Below are 18697 nucleotides of genomic sequence, written 5' to 3'. Positions count from 1 at the left end.
AGTCAGTAGAAGAGAAAGTATTACATATAAATAATGATTGTGTTCAATGAGAAAGAACTTGGAAAATGAATATTTTTAGTGAATTATACAGGATGTTCCATTTAATTTATATATTTGTGTTAATTTATCGTTTTTGATAACATGAAAAATCTAAAAATAATATTTTTATTGAATATTAAATTTGTTAAGAGTATATGTTAAATTATAGATATATATATTAAAAATATACAAAATATAGTTTAAGAAAAAAGATGAAATCCTAAAAAATATCTTAAAAATGATTCTAATAATTAGAATATTTAATTCCTTTAAGACAGATGATCTCTTTTATTTTAAATTACCAACATTAACAAGAAATATTTTAATATTCACATAAAGTGGAACACCTTGTATACATACTATTTCAGATATACATTTTATCTATTTTATAAATATTTAATTATTCTGTGTTTAAAAATTCATAATTATTGTACTTTTTAACTATAAAAGAAGAATTTCATACTATCATGGTTGCTAAAAATACATTATTAATATTTGTTGAACTGTCATAATGATATATATAATAATGGCATTTATATTTCATAAAATAACATTGTCACTTTTGACACCGGTGATCTTAAAGATATGTTTGCTCATTTAAAAATATTTTATTATTAATTTCAATATTTAACAATCTTAATTTATTTTGTGACAAAAAACAAGAATTTCTTCTGTGGCTGTATTAACATGATGAAATCCTATTTTCTATAAAGGTTTCCAATTTTGTACAAAACATTTACCTAAAAAGCTCATAACTTTGTATTATAACATTTGTATACTGTTAAATTTTTTATCTTTTTATATACAATGTAAAATTGTAAACTATGTGTATAAAATTCGCATAGAATTGCCAACATTAACGTGCATAATATCTATTTAATATTATCTACATTTCATATTATCTCTTTTTTTTGTTACAAAAAGAAGTGTATAAAAACTAAGAAATAAAATGTTGAAAGTGCTTCTAAAATATTTTGCTTCTTCAACAGCAAAGAAGCTCTTACCTTATCTATACAAAAGGGTATGTATGTATGCATTAGAACTACATTTGGACCCTGCTTGCTATACTTCTACTTATTTTTTATAAATGTAAGTATTGCTCCCTTGAAGACATTTATGGCAAATATTTAAAGAAAGAGAATTAGTATATCAACAACATTATTACAGTATCTTCTGTATTATAGCAATGCCTATTTTAATACGTTAATTTTAAACTTGGAATTTTATATGTTATATCTTTCATATATAATTTTCATCATTCGTATTGATGATAACGATTTGTCACGTTTTTTGTAAAACTTTATCATTGCACTCTTGTTCTGGTCTTATAAATTCAAGGTCACTTCCATCATCAGAACTGGATGCATTATCTTCATCAAAATATGGTTTTGTAATTCTTAATTTTTCTTCATACTTCAAAATAGAATCTAAAATATAAATCCAAGATCATTAAGTAATAAAATGTATTAAATATAGAATAAAAGAATGATTACTAATTTATATTTTTCAAAAAAAATATTGAAATCAAAGCATTAACTTACCATTCAATGGTCTTCTGAATATTTCAATTTCCTTCTCATCATTTTCAAAGAAGCTTGTTCCATCTTTAAGTAAACTAAATGCATAAGCCCTTCTATAGTTTTTCTCTGAATTTTGAGTAGATTGACATATTGCACAAATACAAATGCCACAAACAACAATAGCTAAACATACAGTACCTATAAATATAGATAATTTAATGTTCCATTCTTTTAAATTAATATATTACTACATATTTCTTTTCCTAAAAGTTACTATGATTTCTTTTAAATATAGATATATTATATGTAATTATATATCACTTTCCTACCAGCAATTATAATGAAGACCAATCTTGGCAATCCAAAAATACTTTCATCGCGTCTTAACTTAAAAGTTAAATTTATAAACTTATTTATGTCCGGTACAGAAACTAATCTTGTTTGTTGTATATATCCAGATGCAGTAGCAGTAATATTATGACTTCCAGGAGGTAATAAAATCCAATATGCTCCTATTGTTCCACTTCTGATTTGATGCACAGAATCATCATAAGATAAAATAGCATTATCAATAGGTTCATTATTTTCATTAATAATGTATCCTTGAACACCCTTCGATACTTCTTTTATCATAGCTAGTAAACTATCTTTATTATCTTGCCATACACTCATTGAATCATCTGTATTACAACAAGCAATATAAACGTCCATTATTAAAGTACTTGTATTCAAATATATGTAATCTAATAAGGAATCTCCTCTTATTCCAGCAATTCCTTTGCCACCATGTATTATAGCATTATTCTTGATGTTTAATTTTGTATCACATTCTGCACTATTATGTAGACTATACCTTGTATAAGTAGATGCTAAGGCTTTTAGTACTTGGTCATCTTCACTTTCATAAATTTCTTTGCCTATTCTACTGTATTGACTTCCATATGGTATTTCAACATGCCGAGATCCAATATTTAAATTTACTATTAAAAGAGCATTAATCTGTTTGAACCAATCAATAATCATAGCTGCTTCATTGCTTAATTCATGATGTATAGGGAATGATAAATCATTACTAATATATGGGGTACAAGAATCGTTCTTGATTAAATCTGGATATAAATCAGGAACAATAAATATTGATAGCTTGTCTAAATAACTTGTAATAATTTCGTTGTTTTTATAATTATCTAAAAGATAAGAAGCAAATTGTAAAAGTACTTTAGGTGTTACTGGTTTTCCATAAGAGATTCCAGCTGAGAAAATTATAGAAGGTCGTCCTGCTCGTTTTTCTTTTGTTTTGGCACTAATTTCTAAAGATAAAATCTGATTGTTTTTTCTCGTTTTACCGATATCATGTAATGTTGATAATTGTGGATATTTTATGTTTAAATTGTCCAAAATATGATTTATAACGCTTAACTGTTTACTCAGTTTATTTTGTTTGTACTCTACTTCTCCAGGTTTTATCTTTCTCATTTGAATATTTATATCTGTTATACTTTGTTCATCAACATGAACTTTTAAAGTTTTAGACGCATAATCCGTACAGAAAAATGTTAATACATAATCTCCAGGAATAAGTATTATTTTAAAATAAGCCATATTTCTTGATAACTGATAGGTTTTTGTACCAATCTTAACAACAGCTTCTCTAATCGGTATTCCATGATCATCCGTAATAATTGCTCGAATACCACTTGTAAGATCTTGAATAAGTTGCATTAATGGCTTCAAAGTTCCTCTCCAAATCGTTGATATAATATCTGCAGCTGGATATTTGCAGCATGATAAATTGATATTAATCTGTAAATAATTAGTATCAAAAGAACTTTTAATTACATAATAATATAATTCGTGGAAATCAACTTTAATTAAATTTGTAAATATTATAATTTTATCATCAAATAACTTATACTTACAACGGGTATATTATATTCCCTTTGAATATATTCAGCTATATTTATTTCTTTGTTAGTTTTAATACCACAAGCTTCTTTATGCATAGTTTGATCATAATTTTCAGCCAATGTTTTATACACATTTAATTCATCTTTTGCATAACTAAAATTTTTTAACTTAATACATTAAAAATTATACTTATTATTAAATTAAATCGTTATATGCTATAATTTTTGTTTAGTACCTGATACTAAAGGAACCACCTCCTAATACAATAATTACATCATAACCTTCATTTAATAACATTTTTCTAAATGCATTTGTAATAATATCCATTTCTTTAGTTTTATTAGTATTCTGTGAAAGTAATTTTTCTCCTATTTCATCTTTAACTGTAGGATTACAATCATTTGGAACATTATCAAATCCTGGATCTACACCAGGTATAAAATGTAAAACTGAATTATTTAATATTCTCTTGATTGGTGGATTGCCAATTTGATTACCCATAAGAATATGGGTTGCTAGACGTAGTAAAATTTCTCTTCCTACTGGTTGTGATGCAAATAAACCTCCAATCAAAGCAATATGAAATTTATTTTCTTCTGGTGCTCCCATCTATGAAATCAATAATTGTATATTATGATAATGACCTTTATTATAATTATAGAATAAATATACTAAGAAACATACTCACATTTTGTGTAATTTTTAAAGAATGAATTGCCATATTAACTAATGAATCTCCAGCTCTAAATTCAGCCACATTTGGTTGATGATTTTCCAATTGACTAAATCTAGCACTTAACTCTGAATTTTTTAAATAGCCATTTTGTAAATTTGCAAATATACCAAAATCATATGCAGATGACCTACATCATAAATATATATATATCACAAATAACGTTCAATAAAATTATTGTAAACAAAATATTTCTATTAAGCTACAATGAACGTACCAATCTTGAGGATTATCTCGCATTAGAGTAAAATCTAGAGTTACTTCTGAACCTTCAAGATCATCACTTTCAAGTACAGTTATATTTTGTGTAATAGTTTCATATCCAGGAGCACTTACTGTAATATTGTAATTGCCTGGTACTAAAAGACGCCAGTAATCACCACCTTCTGCAGTATATATATCATGTTTAATTCCATCTACAGATATCTTTGCATGGGATATAGCACCACCGATGGGAGAACGAACTAAACCATGTACACCTTTACGTGACTGCAATTATATAGAAAAATATTAATTAATTCAATTTATTGCAATAATAATGATATCATAATCTTACCATTTCAATAAATTTTAAAAGAGATTCTTTGTTTTGTAACCAAAATTTAGGTAATTCGCTAGCATTTGGAAACTTTGTACATCCCACTTCTAAAGTTAATTCGAAGTCATTACTATGAAGATAATTATAATCTTGCATGCCACCTGATACAGGATACCATGCTGCACCATTAGTAATTCCATCTGGAAATCGCTCCTCTAGTAGACTTTTTATACCAGATATTTTATTTGTTACAGGTGGACAAGGTTCACCAAGATGCATTTGTGGATGAGCTTTTGAATACGTCAGTGCCAACATTTTGAATACATCATTGTCAGGGCTTGGATTTGGTAGATTAGATTCAGGTTCTGGTCCATTATCATATGGATAATTAGCAACTAAAGCACCTCCATGAAGATTTGCAGAGAGTACAAATGGAATACTTGCAATCCAATTCATTACTGCTCTAGTCTCTGGTTCCTGTTCCTTATTATACTAAAATTGATATTTTATATTTATTGTTGATTTACATAAAATGAATAACATATTTAAAAAAAAACATGTGATGTAAAAGCCATGATATCAATTTGATAAATAATGAAACTTACATCATTGGTTACATAGAGATCAGGAAAATTTCTATTGAGATCCACACCTTTTGCATTAGCTCTTCCTTTTAGACCATATATATCACCTACTTTTGATATCTCATATCCATCAGGATTCATACTTGGTAATATATGTAATCTAATTGTATTAACTATTCGAGTTACTCTTTTATCTCTTCCATAATTTTCACACAAATATTTCAGTAACAATAATAAAAGTTCTCTTCCAACTACTTCATTTCCATGCATGTTTCCAATATATTTTACTTCAGGTTTACTCAAACTATGTTTTCCAGGATCCTTTGTAATTTCCATAACATAAAGTTGTCGATTTTCGACTGAACGACCAATACTATGAAGACGTGTAATATTTGGATAGTTTTCATTGAGTTCCTTTAAATATTTTTCCATTGCAAAATAATTATGATGTTTAAATTCTGTATGATGTAAAAAGCCATATTCGTCAGTTGTTCTTGTAATTTCTTTTACTTTCTCCAAGTTTCCTGTAGCTGTGTATAAATATAGAACATATATATGTATAACTTTAGATTATATACACAATATATAATTCTATTATATAGATTATATACACAATATATAATTCTATTATATATTGTGTATATATAATAGAATTATATATACACAAATTATGTATATATAAAATTATATAGACAAATTATAAGCGTTTTTTATTTTAAATTATAATTAGATATTTCTTATTGCATTATTAAGTATCAAATTAATAGAAGAGTCTTAAAATATGAATATACTTTAATATGGTTCAGAGTACCAAATCACTTAAAAAATATTTAGCATCGTATTAAGAAAATCATAAAAAAATTGTGTGTATATGATATAAAACACAAGGTATAGAGAATATAATCTGAAAAATGAATATATATATACAATATAGAATTATATATATATATATATATATATATATATATATATATATATATGCATATACATAAACATAACATAATTTAAGGTAGAATTGTTTAAGGTAAAATTGTAAGGAATAGGCGCTGGTATTAATATTGAAAAATTGACTCATTATTTAAGACAAATACAATAGTTTATTTTTACTCTGCACATTGAATCATATGTAGCAATACAAATAAAACTATGACTTTTAAAATACATTCGGCTTTAGATATTTATGAAATTCATATGAAAAAGTTGTATGATATATTAACTGTGATGTTACGATCATCTTAAAATATAGTATATCAATTACTGAATTTAATTTTATATGCTTGAATAAACAGATTTCTCTTATGAAATAACACAAAATATGTATGCATATATATAAATATGTTTCATTTCTACTATTTCTACCATTCAGTAAAGTTAATCAGTGATAATAAAATAAAAGCAGGATATTATAAATTGTTCACTTGCTACATAACATAACAATATATTTTTATATAAAATATAAGAACAAAGCTTGGAAGTACTATAGATCTATAGATTGAAAAGATTTAATGTATCTAATAATCGTATCTAATAATCGTGCATTATAACAAAAATGAGACATAATATATTTTGCATTATATATATAATAAATTATACAAGTTCAAATATAATCAAAATTTTACACTATATATATATATATAAACTATATTAAAAATATTTTTACTTTCCTATTCTATTTTTCTATTTGTTTTAACAAATCCTTTTCTCCATACCTTGTGTGCTTATATCTTTTGAATTTTATGATATAAGTAATCATGTTATATATTCTATTAAATGTTTACATCTGTTCTTTTGAATTAATCTTGATTCAATAAAAATCATGAACGAGTATATAAACTTAAATGCGATATAAATTGAAGGCTGTAAAATAAAAAGCATATAAAAATAATAATAAATTGTAAATTTCAATAAAAATTAAACATAATAATTAGCAAATTAATCATAAAATACTTTTATTAAATTTGATAGAAGCTATTGTAATGTAATTATTTAAATTCTAGTATCAAAGATAAAAGTATTTCTGTGTGCAACTATTTTAACATAGCTAAAAATTTATGAATAATAAGTATAATGTGAGTCGTTATATAATTTGATTATACAAAATATAAAATTCGTAACACATAAAAAGGTGATTACATTAAAACATATCTAATTGCAAAAAATGTAAACAAATAAGAAAAAAATAAAATAAAATAAATTTTTCCTTAAGTTACAAAAATGTTAATACTCATCATCGTCATAAGACAAAATGATTTTATAAAGTGCGGGGAAACGACTAAGAAGTGGTAAGATTTGTGGATAATCTGTTTCACGTTTACCTTGTTCACCAAATGATCGTCGTTTTAATGTAAAGTTAACGACCGTTGGATCATTCTGTCTAACAGTTACATTTACTAGTTCACTTGGTCTATATCTGCAATTAGAAAAAATGAAAAACATATTAGATTCTCAACTATTAATAATGAGATATGTAGAGATTATATGTTTAAAAATTGAATTACATTGTATAATTATAGACATTAGACCTATAATACAATTTTATACAAAAATTATTATCATAATAATTGATATGGTCTTAGATAATATTATATTCTTTATCGTTTTATCATATTGTAATATGATCTTACCCCCAAGCAGTTGCATAAACAGAATAAGTGCCAGGTAGAAGTAAACGCCAGTATTCTCCACGATTTGTAGTTGTGACATTATGATCGATTCCGTGAACTACAATGCTAGCATCTTCAACAGGTTGGTCTTCTGTATCCCTTACCAAACCTAAAATATAAATCGTGATTTCTAGATTCTTTTATAAATAAAAATTGTGCTATTATAAACCTTTTATTCCAATATGAGCTTGTTCCAAATATTTAATAAGAGATTCTTTATTTAACTGCCAATGGCCTGGGATTGATGAAGCAGGAGGATATTTGCAACAACTTAATTCAAATGTTATTTCAAATGCATTAGAACGAGCATAATTATAGTCTTGCATACCCCCAACAACCTCATACCTAATAAAATAAAAAATAGAATAGTGAAAAAACCTCTTAAAGATATTAAGACAGTATAGTCCATTAATAATTACCAATATGCTCCATTTGTAACACCTCCTGGAAATACTTCTGGTGGACATGCATTGCCTGCTGCCATTCGAGGATGATTATCTGCATACGTATGAGCCAAATATTTAAATAACTCATTATCTGGACTTATACTTTCAATGCAGCAAGATTTAGGAATACTGTAAATCATATTATATAGAATTAATTATATCTATATGTATCTTGATTAATATTAACTAACAATAGAATTTTAAAAAATAATTAAGTCAATTATTATGTGTGTGTAATTAAAATTTTATATATATATATTATATATTATATATTATATATTATATATATAAAAGCATTTAAAATTATAATATTACAATAGTTAAATTGTTGTTACCCAGAATCATACGGATAGCTGGCAACTACAGCACCCCCATGTAAATTACCAGATAAAACAAATGGTTCATTAGCAATCCATGTCATCATAGCAATTGTCTCTTCTTGTCGTCCTTGTAATATATTACTACCTGTTCTAATTTTATTATCAAATTGATCTGGAAAATCTCGATTTAAGTCTACGTAATTTGCATTTTCTCTACCTGAAAAATCTTCTTTAGAATCACATTTTCCTTCCTAAAACATAAATAGTTAAAAAATTCAAGATTTATAATGTTACAAAATATGCAATGCCTTTATAATACATTAGTTAAAATACCTGCGATTTTTCAAAACCATCAGGATTTAGAGAAGGCATAAGGAAAATATCCGTTCTATTAACTAGTCGTGTAATTCTTTCATCTTTGCCATAGTTATGCAAAAGATATTGAGAAAGATATACCAGCAATTCCCTGCCCACAGATTCATCACCGTGCATATTAGCGACATACTTCACCATTGGCTTACCAAGTGTTCTTTCCTGTACATTTTCTGAAATTTCCAGGACTAATAATTCTCTCTCTTCAACCGATTTTCCTATTGAAAAAACACGAGCCAAATTTGGATATGATTTTGCCAAGTTATTGAATAACGCCAGCAGTTCATCATAGTGAGTATAACGTAGATTTACGAAATCTTCGTCTGGTCCATTCGTAAGATTTAATACAAGACCATTGAGCGACACGACAAAGGTGGCAGTAATAATAAAAAGTACGATACCGCGTAAGTCCATCTCTTGACTTTAAATTTATGCAAAATCATAAAAATTACTCCACCATTTCAATAAGACATTCTGCACTAAGATTCTGTATATACCACTGATGACGTCCGCACGTTGATAATATGGGCGGAGAAAGTCATGGAAAGTCGAAATACTCAAGAGTGGGGGATCGCGGGAATAATCTCAGGTTGCTGTCGTCACGCTTTCCTACTTTTTGAATCGATCGATTCAAGTATCGAGTAAATCGAACGCAAACTTTTACGTCATACTTCAGATGGTATATAATGATAATATCAGTATAAATATTTGTTAATTTATTGATCGTTGTCTACAATTGGAGTTTTAGTGAAATAATTATACAAGGGATCATTCATTATGGAAAATATTAAGAAAGAAGATAAACAGTAAGAGTATTAAATTTACGTTATTAATAATTATTTATAATCATTATATTATTATTAATAATATTGTAAATCATAATTATGAAAGATTTTTTTAAAGAAATTATGTTAGAAAAATGTACACTATATTTTAACACCTTACGATTCGGATTGTGCGCGAAAACTTTTGTGTGTAGTCTGTAATGTAATCTGCATATAGAATGTAATGTCTGCATTTTCCTTTATATCACATTATATATATGTTGTAACATATTTATAGGTCGCCGGTATTTAATGCACAATGTGTAAAATCCTATTTATATATCTCCGGTATTTTACAAGCAGTCAAGAAAAAACATATTTTTATATCTCCGAACGATAATATGTTAATATATTTTTAATCAAATAAGAATCCGAAAATACTAATGTATATAAATGTAACAATTACAGATATGGTTTAATCATACCTAAAAAACAACTCTCTGCACCAAAAGCAATAAATGTATTTGGGGATGAGGATACTTCTGATGAAGATGATGGCACTGATTGGGTTAGGAAAGCTCTTAAAGCAGAAAGTGAAAAAAACAAAATGAAAAAGCAAACTAAGCTTAATATGCAAAAAGCATTAAAAGAAGATCCAACTATCTATCAATATGATGAAGTATATGATAATATACTTCAAAAAAATCAAGTTAAGACAATAAAAGTTCAAGAAAAGAAACCAAGATATATACAAAATTTCTTAAAAGCTGCAGAACGAAGAAAAAAAGAACAAGAACATAGGATAGAAAGAATGGTACAGAAAGAAAGAGAGGCTGAAGGAACAATGTATGCAGATAAAGAAAGTTTTGTAACATCTGCATATAGAGCAAAATTAGAAGAATTCAAAAAAATGGAGGAGGAAGAAGCTAAAATGAGTAGATTGGAAAGTATTGGTGATGTGACAAAACAACAAGATATGTCTGGATTTTATAGACATTTATATAAACAAACTGTTGAAAATATAGAAGAAATTGAAAAAATTCCGAAAAATACAGAAAATAGTAATGTCACTTTAGAAACAGAAAATGTAATTAATAATGAATTTTCTACAATAGCAAATGAAAAACATGAAAAAAAATGTAATGTAAAAAAAAGTAAAAAAAGTAGGCAATATAGACAAAGGGTTATTGAAACGTATGAAAGTGATAATGAATTACAAAAAGAAACTGAATCTTGTAACATAAATAAAAGTATAATTAATATAAAAGACAAAAGTATCAGTAGCTCCGATATTAAAGAGCCAGATAAAAAGAAACAAAAATGTGAAATACGAGATATTCAAACTAATACTCTATCTAATTTAATACTTTCAGATGAAAATAAAGACAATATAAAAGATTCTGAAAAAATATCACAGGATATTGATGATAAAAAAATCAAAGATAAAGAAAATAAAGAGAACCAAGTTGAAAGCGTCCAAAAGAAAGAAAGATCTTCAATTTGGTTAAAGAGAACAGTTGGCCCTATATTTGAAGCAGCTTTACAACGATATTATGCTAGAAAAGCAATACGGAATACTGGAACACAATAAGACATTATTGTTATTTTGGTATCTTTATAAGTTCATATATATATTTTTAAAAATTTATTGATAAATTTATATTCAATAAATTAATGATACATAGAACATAAATAAGTTCAAAATAAATCATTTCTACTTAGAAAAATTTCTTATATTCACTTGTATAAAATCTACAATTATGTTTGCTTAATGCATGTTTGTATATTTTTACACTGCCAAATAAAATGTCTTAATAAACGTAACAAATTGTAGATAATAAGTTGATTTCCATATTATATGAAACATTCCAATTCATTTCATTATGTATTATCTTCATCCATATATGCATTTTACAGGAAAAAGTGTGAACCTCACATATACACACACTATAGAAATACTTTTATAAATACAAAATTTAATTTCTTTCATGATTTTCTTCGCATCTGGAAATACTGAATTACACATTTCATCTTAAAGCAGTAAATTTAATTATATACCTCATTATTATTAACTAACTGAAATGTTTTGAGGTAACATATGACCAGTATCTCCAAGACAATGCATTGTTACTCTTCCATTAGGATATATACACAACCAAGTAATGCTTCCATGATTTAATGACATACGCATCCAAGCTTCTGGAGGAAATTGTAAAGCTCTAAAAAATAAAAAAATATATATGTACAAACTATAATTTAGAACTACTGTAACTCGAATCTTTTTAATTCTGTAAGCCTCTTTCAGTTTAAAATATTTTATTTCAGATATATTTATTTTTTTACTTTTTAATCCTAGTTGTGCCTGTGAGGTGTAGGACATCCCAGACCAACTTTGTGCTCAATTAAAACAATTTGCACATTGCATGATTTATGAATATTTTTTGATGACAGAATTGGAAATGCGTTTTCAAATCTACTGATTATTATTACAGAGGCTTCAATGAATATACAGTATTTTTTGGAGTCAAAATTATTCATTCTATATAAATGAGAGCTGTTCAAAGTGCCTGGAGTGTAGCGCAAATTATTTTAAAGTGAAGAAATTATTAAAAACTTTCTTAATTCATGTTTTTCTCAACACTCATGGTATTTTGAGTTACGTAAGAATTGTGATATAAAATTCAATATATATATTTGTTATAATATAATATATTGTATACCAAGAAGGATTCATTAAAACTAATGGATCAAGAGAACAGAATGTAATATAAAAAAATGATCACAATATTTACCTGCAAACAAAATATCTAATAACATTTGCATGACAAACAAGAATAGTAACAGTATCTTTTTCTTGCTTAGGGTCTGCTCGATGGAAATATTTTCTAAATGCTGCTTCTATTCTAGGTCCATCTTGATAAAACTAAAATTTGTTATAAAATTTAATTAATAGTTATATTGCAAATTACTAATTATTAAAAAACTAAAATAATAATAATAATATATCACTAATGTAATTTATACATACATATCGTTCTGACATCCAATTGCCTATTGGTGGTTCAGGTGGAATAGGTGCACCTTCAGTTAAAAGACTATCATCTTCAGTTGGTACATTTGGAAGACTTTTTTCTATTATTTTAGAAGTTTCTTGAGCTCTTGTCATTGTTGATCTAACTATTAGAGAATAAGATACGTCTAATTCTGCTAATCTTTTTCCAGTTGTTTCAGCTTGATGTCGACCTATATAAATATAAATATAAATATAAATATAAATATAAATTTACACTATATTTGTATATATATTTAACTATATTATAAAATAATTATATATGATTTAAGCAGATATTAAAATTGCTTATTTAAGATTAAAATTATATAAATAATTTTTAATAACTAACCAAGTTCAGTAAGAACTTTTTCAGAATCTACTTTTCCCGCAGTATTATATTGTCCATGTCTAATAAGTACCAAATGCCTTATATGTTTGGCCCTTTTTGCTGCAAATTCTTCATTATATTTATTTTCATCTATTTCATTATTTATTTTCAAAGGCTTCACCAAACTTTTTGGATCTCGCCTGTAACATAAAAAAAATATGTGTTTACATCCATTATTATAAACAATAAAAATAAAATTTTAAAAAAATATAAACAATGTAAAAACCCAAAGAACCTGTCCCAGTTATGATCCCATTTTACAGAAGGCGTGAAATTTGTTGTCCAAGAGTTTTGTACACAAGAAGATTCACAATCACCATAGGCATTATAATAAAATAATGCTGCACCACTTAAAGCACCTAAACCTACGACGGTCCATTTTTGAAATCGTAAAAAGACTGACATTTTTTAAAATAATACAATGAAAATGTTTGAAATTTAATAATTTTGCTAGGGGGAAGCGCACGTATGTACACCAATATATACACTAGTCAATAAATTATTCAAAAGTTCACTATAAATCTAGAGAGTTTTATTGTAATTCGCAAAAGTGGTTGCAAAAATATAAACATAAAGCTATTTACAATATCCAATAATAAGCCATCTTTTTTGAAATTCAAGATTAAATAAGTATTCTGATTGGATAACAGTACCATAAGTGTTAGTAACGCGTTAGTAATTTTGAGAGATTTTTCTAAAATCCCTAAGATATACTCTCATATTCAAGTATGAATATTTCTATATTCATGTATATATATTCTAATTCCATTTAAATTTTCTAAGAACCAAAGTATTTTACATCTTATAATACTTTTTTAAAATACAAAATTCAATTACTGTTTTATTATATATTAGATAAAAATAATTATATATTATATTACATATAAATTGTAACATTTTAAAATTATATACATCATATAATTTATATTTCCAATTTAATATTTTTAGCTTATATCATTTTATTACAATAAATGAATATAAAATTTTTATTTAATAATGAGAATCCATAAGAAGATTACCAGCTTGGTCTTTAAGTCTTATTCTGCCATTAGAATAACGTGTCTCTTGTATACCATCTGGATAAACCAATTTAATTGTACCATCAGGATATTCTCGTCTCTAGAAAAAGAAAATGTTTATAGTTGTTTAATTTTATTTTTAGCAAAATTCGCTAAATTATTAATGTTAAATAGAAGGATTAATTCATTGTAAGCTTTTTTTTTAATTACTTTATGATCTTTTGTATGTATTTCTCGTTGTCCATTGGGTAGAATAACAACTTTTTCTCCATTTGCAAAGGTTTCTGCAATTGTTCCATCTGGCAATTGACATTTTTCATATCCATCTACTTTAATTATTTGTATCGAACCATCTGGAAATGATATTTCAACCATGCCATTTTGTGAACGCTTTTCCACTTGACCGCTGTATAAAATATTAATATAACTTATAACAATAATCCCTTTATTTCTTATAATTGTAAGTTTTTATAAATATGTATTTCAACTTACTTCGGAAATTCTAAAATTTCAAGACCATCGGGCATTGTTGTATGCCATGTCCGTGTTGAAGCATAAAAATATTTTACTTTTCCATCTTTTTGTGTTTCACGAACATCACCATTGTAATATAACATTTTTGTTATACTTTTGTCAGGAAAAATTTTTTTAACATTACCATTGGGATACCACAATTCAGTACATCCATTAGGATGTTCAATACATTGTACTTGTTCATTAGTTTTAAACTCTTTTGGAGAAATAGTTCTCTTGTATGCATGTAATAATTCTTTAGATGAGATGGAAGTTAATGGTAATTTTTGAGAAACTTTTATATCATCATCGTTTTCATAATTTAGAGTAACTTTATCTTTTTCATCTATGCACGTATCTTTATCAATTTGTAACTTACTATTTTCATTTTCTTTTTTATTTTGATTCTTTCTACTACCATTTGCTTCACATTTTAATTTATTCAATTCTGATGCTTTTATTACATTTGAAACTTCAATGGAACTTGATGTAGCATTCTTCAATAGATTTTCATACAGATTACGTTTCTTAATAATATTTTGCATACATTGTTCATACTCTTTAGGAATGTTGATATTACTTTTATTACTATTACGACTATGATCTTCATTACTATGACTATCTATTTCATAATCACTTTTTATATATTCATGTTCTAAATTTATGGCATCCAACATTGTTTTCGACATTTTATCATCATCTTCTAATGAAGAATCATTTTTGATGACTTCTTTCATTTCTTCACTAAGCTGTTTATTAATTTGATGTAAAGCTTTTGTATTTGAAAATGTACCTATACTTTTTGTAGTTTTAGGATTATATGTTTTTGTTTTTATTAATCGTTCTACTTCTTCCTTTAATTTCATATTTTCCATTTTTAATATTCTCATTTGACTTCTATGTCTAGCTTGTGCTGCATTCCATTTACTTTCTTTGGTCTTAAGCTCAATTTGTAATGTTTCTAATTGCTCTTTTAAGTCCTGAATTTGTTGTCTTTCCAGTTTATTTTGATGAGCCTTTTCTTGAGAATCACGTAATCTTGATTCAAGTACGGTTTTTTCACGTATCAATTTTCTTTTTTCCTCTTCTAAGCAATCTATTCTCTTTTTATTGTCTTCTAAAATTAATTTTTTTTCTTTTATTTCTTTCAGAAAACATCGATAATCTTCTTGCAATTTTTGACGTTGTGAAGACAAAGCTGCATTTTCTTTGCGAAAAATATCAATTTCTTTTTCTAATTCTAATAAACGATTTTTTAAAAGTTCAGATTTGAAAATTGTTTCTTGCGTTTTTTTTATCTCATGTTGATCTACTTCCTCTTTCATAATCTTATTTGTATATGTATTGGTAAAATCACAAGCTTCATTTGCAACTTCATTTGTCTTGAATGTTCTGGATTTTATTAATTGTACATTTGTATCAGAGGAATCAGATAATTCACTACAATCACTCCAAGCTCTTTCATCATTATAATCTTTCTGTGACAGAGATTCAGTACTAGATATGCTGGAATTGTCAGTTAAGCCAATAGTTTTATACTCATTATATTCAGAAAATCTGACATGTAAACCTACATCTATTTCATTAGAATATACAGAATTTTGAATGTCGCAGTTTATTTCATCGTGTATATGTTCTATATGATTTTGAATGAACATTTGATCAGATTTTTTATTTTTTAATACATTAGATGTATTTTGTTTTTTTAATATTTGATTATTCTCTAGAGTTTCATTTGGGTTTTTTATAGGTATGGTTTCCCAGAAAGAATTAACATCAGATTCAGTCTTTTGATTTGATGGTATTGATTGAGTATCAGTCAATTGAAGTCTTCTAGGACTAATTTTATGAACAATATCTTGTTGTATTGGATTATTTATATTATCTTCTGTATCCCGAATTTTTTGTCTTATCTTGAAAGGCGTTGATTGTTGTAGAAATGCAACTACAGTACTTGAGGTTGAACACAAACTAGAATTTTCTGCTTTTTCTTCTAAAAGTTCAAATATTCTTATTTCTTCCATTTCTCTTTGTGTTTTCAAATCAATATCAGAACTATTTATTTCAATAATATTTGAATTTATATTTGATTCGATATTTGTTAATACAGCTTCGTTTTTTTCAGAATAAGTTTTTTTTGGAGGAGGAACATTCTTTAAATTTAACTGTTGTTGTACCACATTAATAGCAGCAATGCACTTTCTTGAAGGCACATTTTTAGATAACTTAGGCTTATTTTTTGTATTATCATTTTTATTATTTGTAGGATTAATTTGTTTATTAGGAATTTGTTTAATTGATACAGGAATAGCGCAAGATTTTACATTAACTGGAATGTTTTTTGAAGTTTGAATCATTCTGAATCTAGCTAGGCCTTGTCCTTTTTTTAAAAATGGTCTTTTAATTTGATTTTGTATTTTATCATTTGATTCTTTGTTAAATATTGGCTTATACTCTTTCAACTTTTCTTCTAGCAGAGTTTTAAAGTCTTTCTTTGGAGATGGCACTGGAATATCGTCAATAAGAAAACTTCTATCTACAGGTTTATCAGGTGGTAATGGTTCTATTCCTTCTAATAAATGGTCTATTAGATGAATTTTCTTTTTTTGGGATGTTATATATATATTTTCATTATTTGAATTACAATCATTTTTGGCATTATCTTTTTCATTTTCTTCTTGATATTTCGGTTTACTTAAGGTTTGTTTGCCAACATCATTTGAAGATTTTTTTAATTCAGTTAGAGACTTTTCTTCTTGAAAAGATTCATCAATGGTACTTATATTTGAATTAGTAAATAAAGATATATAATCAGACTTATTTATGTTATTATTATCATTTGTAGATTGTTCTTGAATTATTTTTTTCACATCTTTATCAATTTGTTCTTGTTTACAATCATCTGCATGATCAGTTGTATTCGCACTTAAATATGCATCTTCATACCAACTACTTTCACACAATATTCTATTATCAAATCCTATTTCCTGAATAGGTAGTCTTAAAACTTCATACATGCGTAATTGTTCCTGAGTCAATTTCTGCCGCTGTTCCTGTTGTTGTCTTGTAAGACGTTCCTGCTGTTCAATCTGCCATTGTCTTAGTTTTTGTAAACGTTCAACCAATGATGTTTCTAAATCCATTATTTAAGTCGCATAATATTTCTTAACAGAACAAAACATATTATGTAGAAACAATCGCGTATAGAAAGTTATATTATTAATTATAATGAAGTAAAAGAACTTATCAAAGTGATACTTAAATATATTAAATAAATAAATATATATATATATATATATATATTTATTAAAGATATGAATCCTATATAAATTAAATAGAAATTTATTAAAAAGTTAGTGTTATGACGTAAAATAAACCATAATCAAATATTCAACAAGTGTGACAAGTACGGTTATGTCTTTATTATCACATATCGCGTATTTGATATTTAAAAAATGTTAAACGTTCATAAATGTCCATTCACCTTGTTTTGTGAAAAGGATATAATTAATAAACTTTGTTTAGTATAATACATAAATTAAACACTAATACATGTCATAACGCTACCACACAAATTGTAAGAACTATTGCTTAATTTCAAATATTCTATACTTCTTAAAATAACCACAAGAGTTCTCTGAAAGCAATGCAATTAACAGCAACTTCAGATATAATTTTTAAACTACTGAACAATTAATAGTAAGTAGAAAAGTAAATATAGAGCTGCAGTATTAATATATCAACAAAAAAATGGAGTTAAAATTATATTAAAAACATATATTCATATATGCACATATTCGTTTCTATATTTATGTTTATATTGTAAGAATAATTTATA

At 26.0% G+C, this 18697-nt stretch overlaps 4 protein-coding genes across 10 annotated transcripts; 1 reads left to right on the top strand and 3 right to left on the bottom strand.

Moving 5' to 3' along the window:
- Positions 1-298: 298 nt before the first annotated feature.
- LOC124952258 (carboxypeptidase D-like) lies at positions 299-9675 on the bottom strand. Of its 3 annotated transcripts, XM_047501837.1 has the most exons (16): positions 9085-9675; positions 8969-9002; positions 8767-8896; positions 8405-8560; positions 8155-8330; positions 7947-8094; positions 7638-7732; positions 5344-5852; positions 4757-5230; positions 4418-4689; positions 4156-4330; positions 3703-4076; positions 3479-3620; positions 1889-3362; positions 1581-1757; positions 299-1466 (listed from the first exon to the last, which is right to left on the bottom strand). In XM_047501837.1, the coding sequence occupies exons 1-16, from the start codon at positions 9535-9537 to the stop codon at positions 1321-1323; spliced, it is 4935 nt and encodes a 1644-aa protein (XP_047357793.1). In that variant the 5' UTR covers positions 9538-9675; the 3' UTR covers positions 299-1320. The 3 variants fall into 3 exon arrangements, with proteins under 3 accessions (XP_047357793.1, XP_047357792.1, XP_047357794.1); XM_047501836.1 differs by having other exon boundaries at positions 301-1466; positions 8767-9002; XM_047501838.1 differs by lacking the exons at positions 299-1466; positions 1581-1757 and having other exon boundaries at positions 2114-2239; positions 2413-3362; positions 8767-9002.
- On the top strand, positions 9630-12311 carry LOC124952261 (nuclear speckle splicing regulatory protein 1). Its single transcript, XM_047501844.1, has 2 exons — positions 9630-9929; positions 10356-12311. The coding sequence occupies exons 1-2, from the start codon at positions 9901-9903 to the stop codon at positions 11476-11478; spliced, it is 1152 nt and encodes a 383-aa protein (XP_047357800.1). The 5' UTR covers positions 9630-9900; the 3' UTR covers positions 11479-12311.
- On the bottom strand, positions 11760-13874 carry LOC124952264 (serine/threonine-protein phosphatase PGAM5, mitochondrial-like). Of its 4 annotated transcripts, none has more exons than XM_047501854.1 (6): positions 13554-13874; positions 13289-13467; positions 12916-13130; positions 12680-12810; positions 11946-12106; positions 11760-11891 (listed from the first exon to the last, which is right to left on the bottom strand). In XM_047501854.1, exons 1-5 carry the CDS (start codon positions 13730-13732, stop codon positions 11956-11958), a joined length of 855 nt encoding a protein of 284 aa, XP_047357810.1. In that variant the 5' UTR covers positions 13733-13874; the 3' UTR covers positions 11760-11891; positions 11946-11955. The 4 variants fall into 4 exon arrangements, with proteins under 4 accessions (XP_047357810.1, XP_047357807.1, XP_047357809.1 ...); XM_047501851.1 differs by having other exon boundaries at positions 11760-11900; positions 11965-12106; XM_047501853.1 differs by having other exon boundaries at positions 11965-12106.
- A 329-nt stretch (positions 13875-14203) lies between these two features.
- On the bottom strand, positions 14204-18684 carry LOC124952259 (centromere protein J-like). Of its 2 annotated transcripts, none has more exons than XM_047501839.1 (4): positions 18344-18684; positions 14839-18023; positions 14557-14752; positions 14204-14446 (listed from the first exon to the last, which is right to left on the bottom strand). In XM_047501839.1, the coding sequence occupies exons 2-4, from the start codon at positions 18000-18002 to the stop codon at positions 14318-14320; spliced, it is 3489 nt and encodes a 1162-aa protein (XP_047357795.1). In that variant the 5' UTR covers positions 18003-18023; positions 18344-18684; the 3' UTR covers positions 14204-14317. The 2 variants fall into 2 exon arrangements, with proteins under 2 accessions (XP_047357795.1, XP_047357796.1); XM_047501840.1 differs by having other exon boundaries at positions 14839-17992.
- Between the last annotated feature and the right edge of the window lie 13 nt (positions 18685-18697).

This window comes from Vespa velutina, chromosome 10 (genome assembly GCF_912470025.1).
Source record: "Vespa velutina chromosome 10, iVesVel2.1, whole genome shotgun sequence".
Classification (NCBI taxonomy): Eukaryota; Metazoa; Arthropoda; class Insecta; order Hymenoptera; family Vespidae; genus Vespa; species Vespa velutina.
This window is presented reverse-complemented; position numbering and strand designations above follow the sequence as displayed.

Bases quoted from the DNA above. Each gene is read 5' to 3' on its own strand.
- LOC124952258 (XM_047501836.1), bottom strand. From the start codon at position 9,537: ATGGACTTACGCGGTATCGTACTTTTTATTATTACTGCCACCTTTGTC. The intron at 7,733-7,946 runs GTAAGATCATAT...TTCTAATTGCAG, and splicing joins GTTTATGCAACTGCTTGGGG to ATATAGACCAAGTGAACTAG. The intron at 3,363-3,478 runs GTAAGTATAAGT...AATTATTTACAG, and splicing joins GGGAATATAATATACCCGTT to ATTAATATCAATTTATCATG.
- LOC124952261 (XM_047501844.1), top strand. From the start codon at position 9,901: ATGGAAAATATTAAGAAAGAAGATAAACA. The intron at 9,930-10,355 runs GTAAGAGTATTA...TAACAATTACAG, and splicing joins ATTAAGAAAGAAGATAAACA to ATATGGTTTAATCATACCTA.
- LOC124952264 (XM_047501851.1), bottom strand. From the start codon at position 13,732: ATGTCAGTCTTTTTACGATTTCAAAAATGGACCGTCGTAGGTTTAGGT. The intron at 13,468-13,553 runs GTTTTTACATTG...TTTATGTTACAG, and splicing joins AACTGGGACAGGTTCTTTGG to GCGAGATCCAAAAAGTTTGG. The intron at 11,901-11,964 runs GTTAGTTAATAA...TGTGTAATTCAG, and splicing joins TGTTACCTCAAAACATTTCA to TATTTCCAGATGCGAAGAAA.
- LOC124952259 (XM_047501839.1), bottom strand. From the start codon at position 18,002: ATGGATTTAGAAACATCATTGGTTGAACGTTTACAAAAACTAAGACAA. The intron at 14,753-14,838 runs GTAAGTTGAAAT...TATTTTATACAG, and splicing joins GAAATTTTAGAATTTCCGAA to CGGTCAAGTGGAAAAGCGTT. The intron at 14,447-14,556 runs GTAATTAAAAAA...TTCTTTTTCTAG, and splicing joins TACATACAAAAGATCATAAA to AGACGAGAATATCCTGATGG.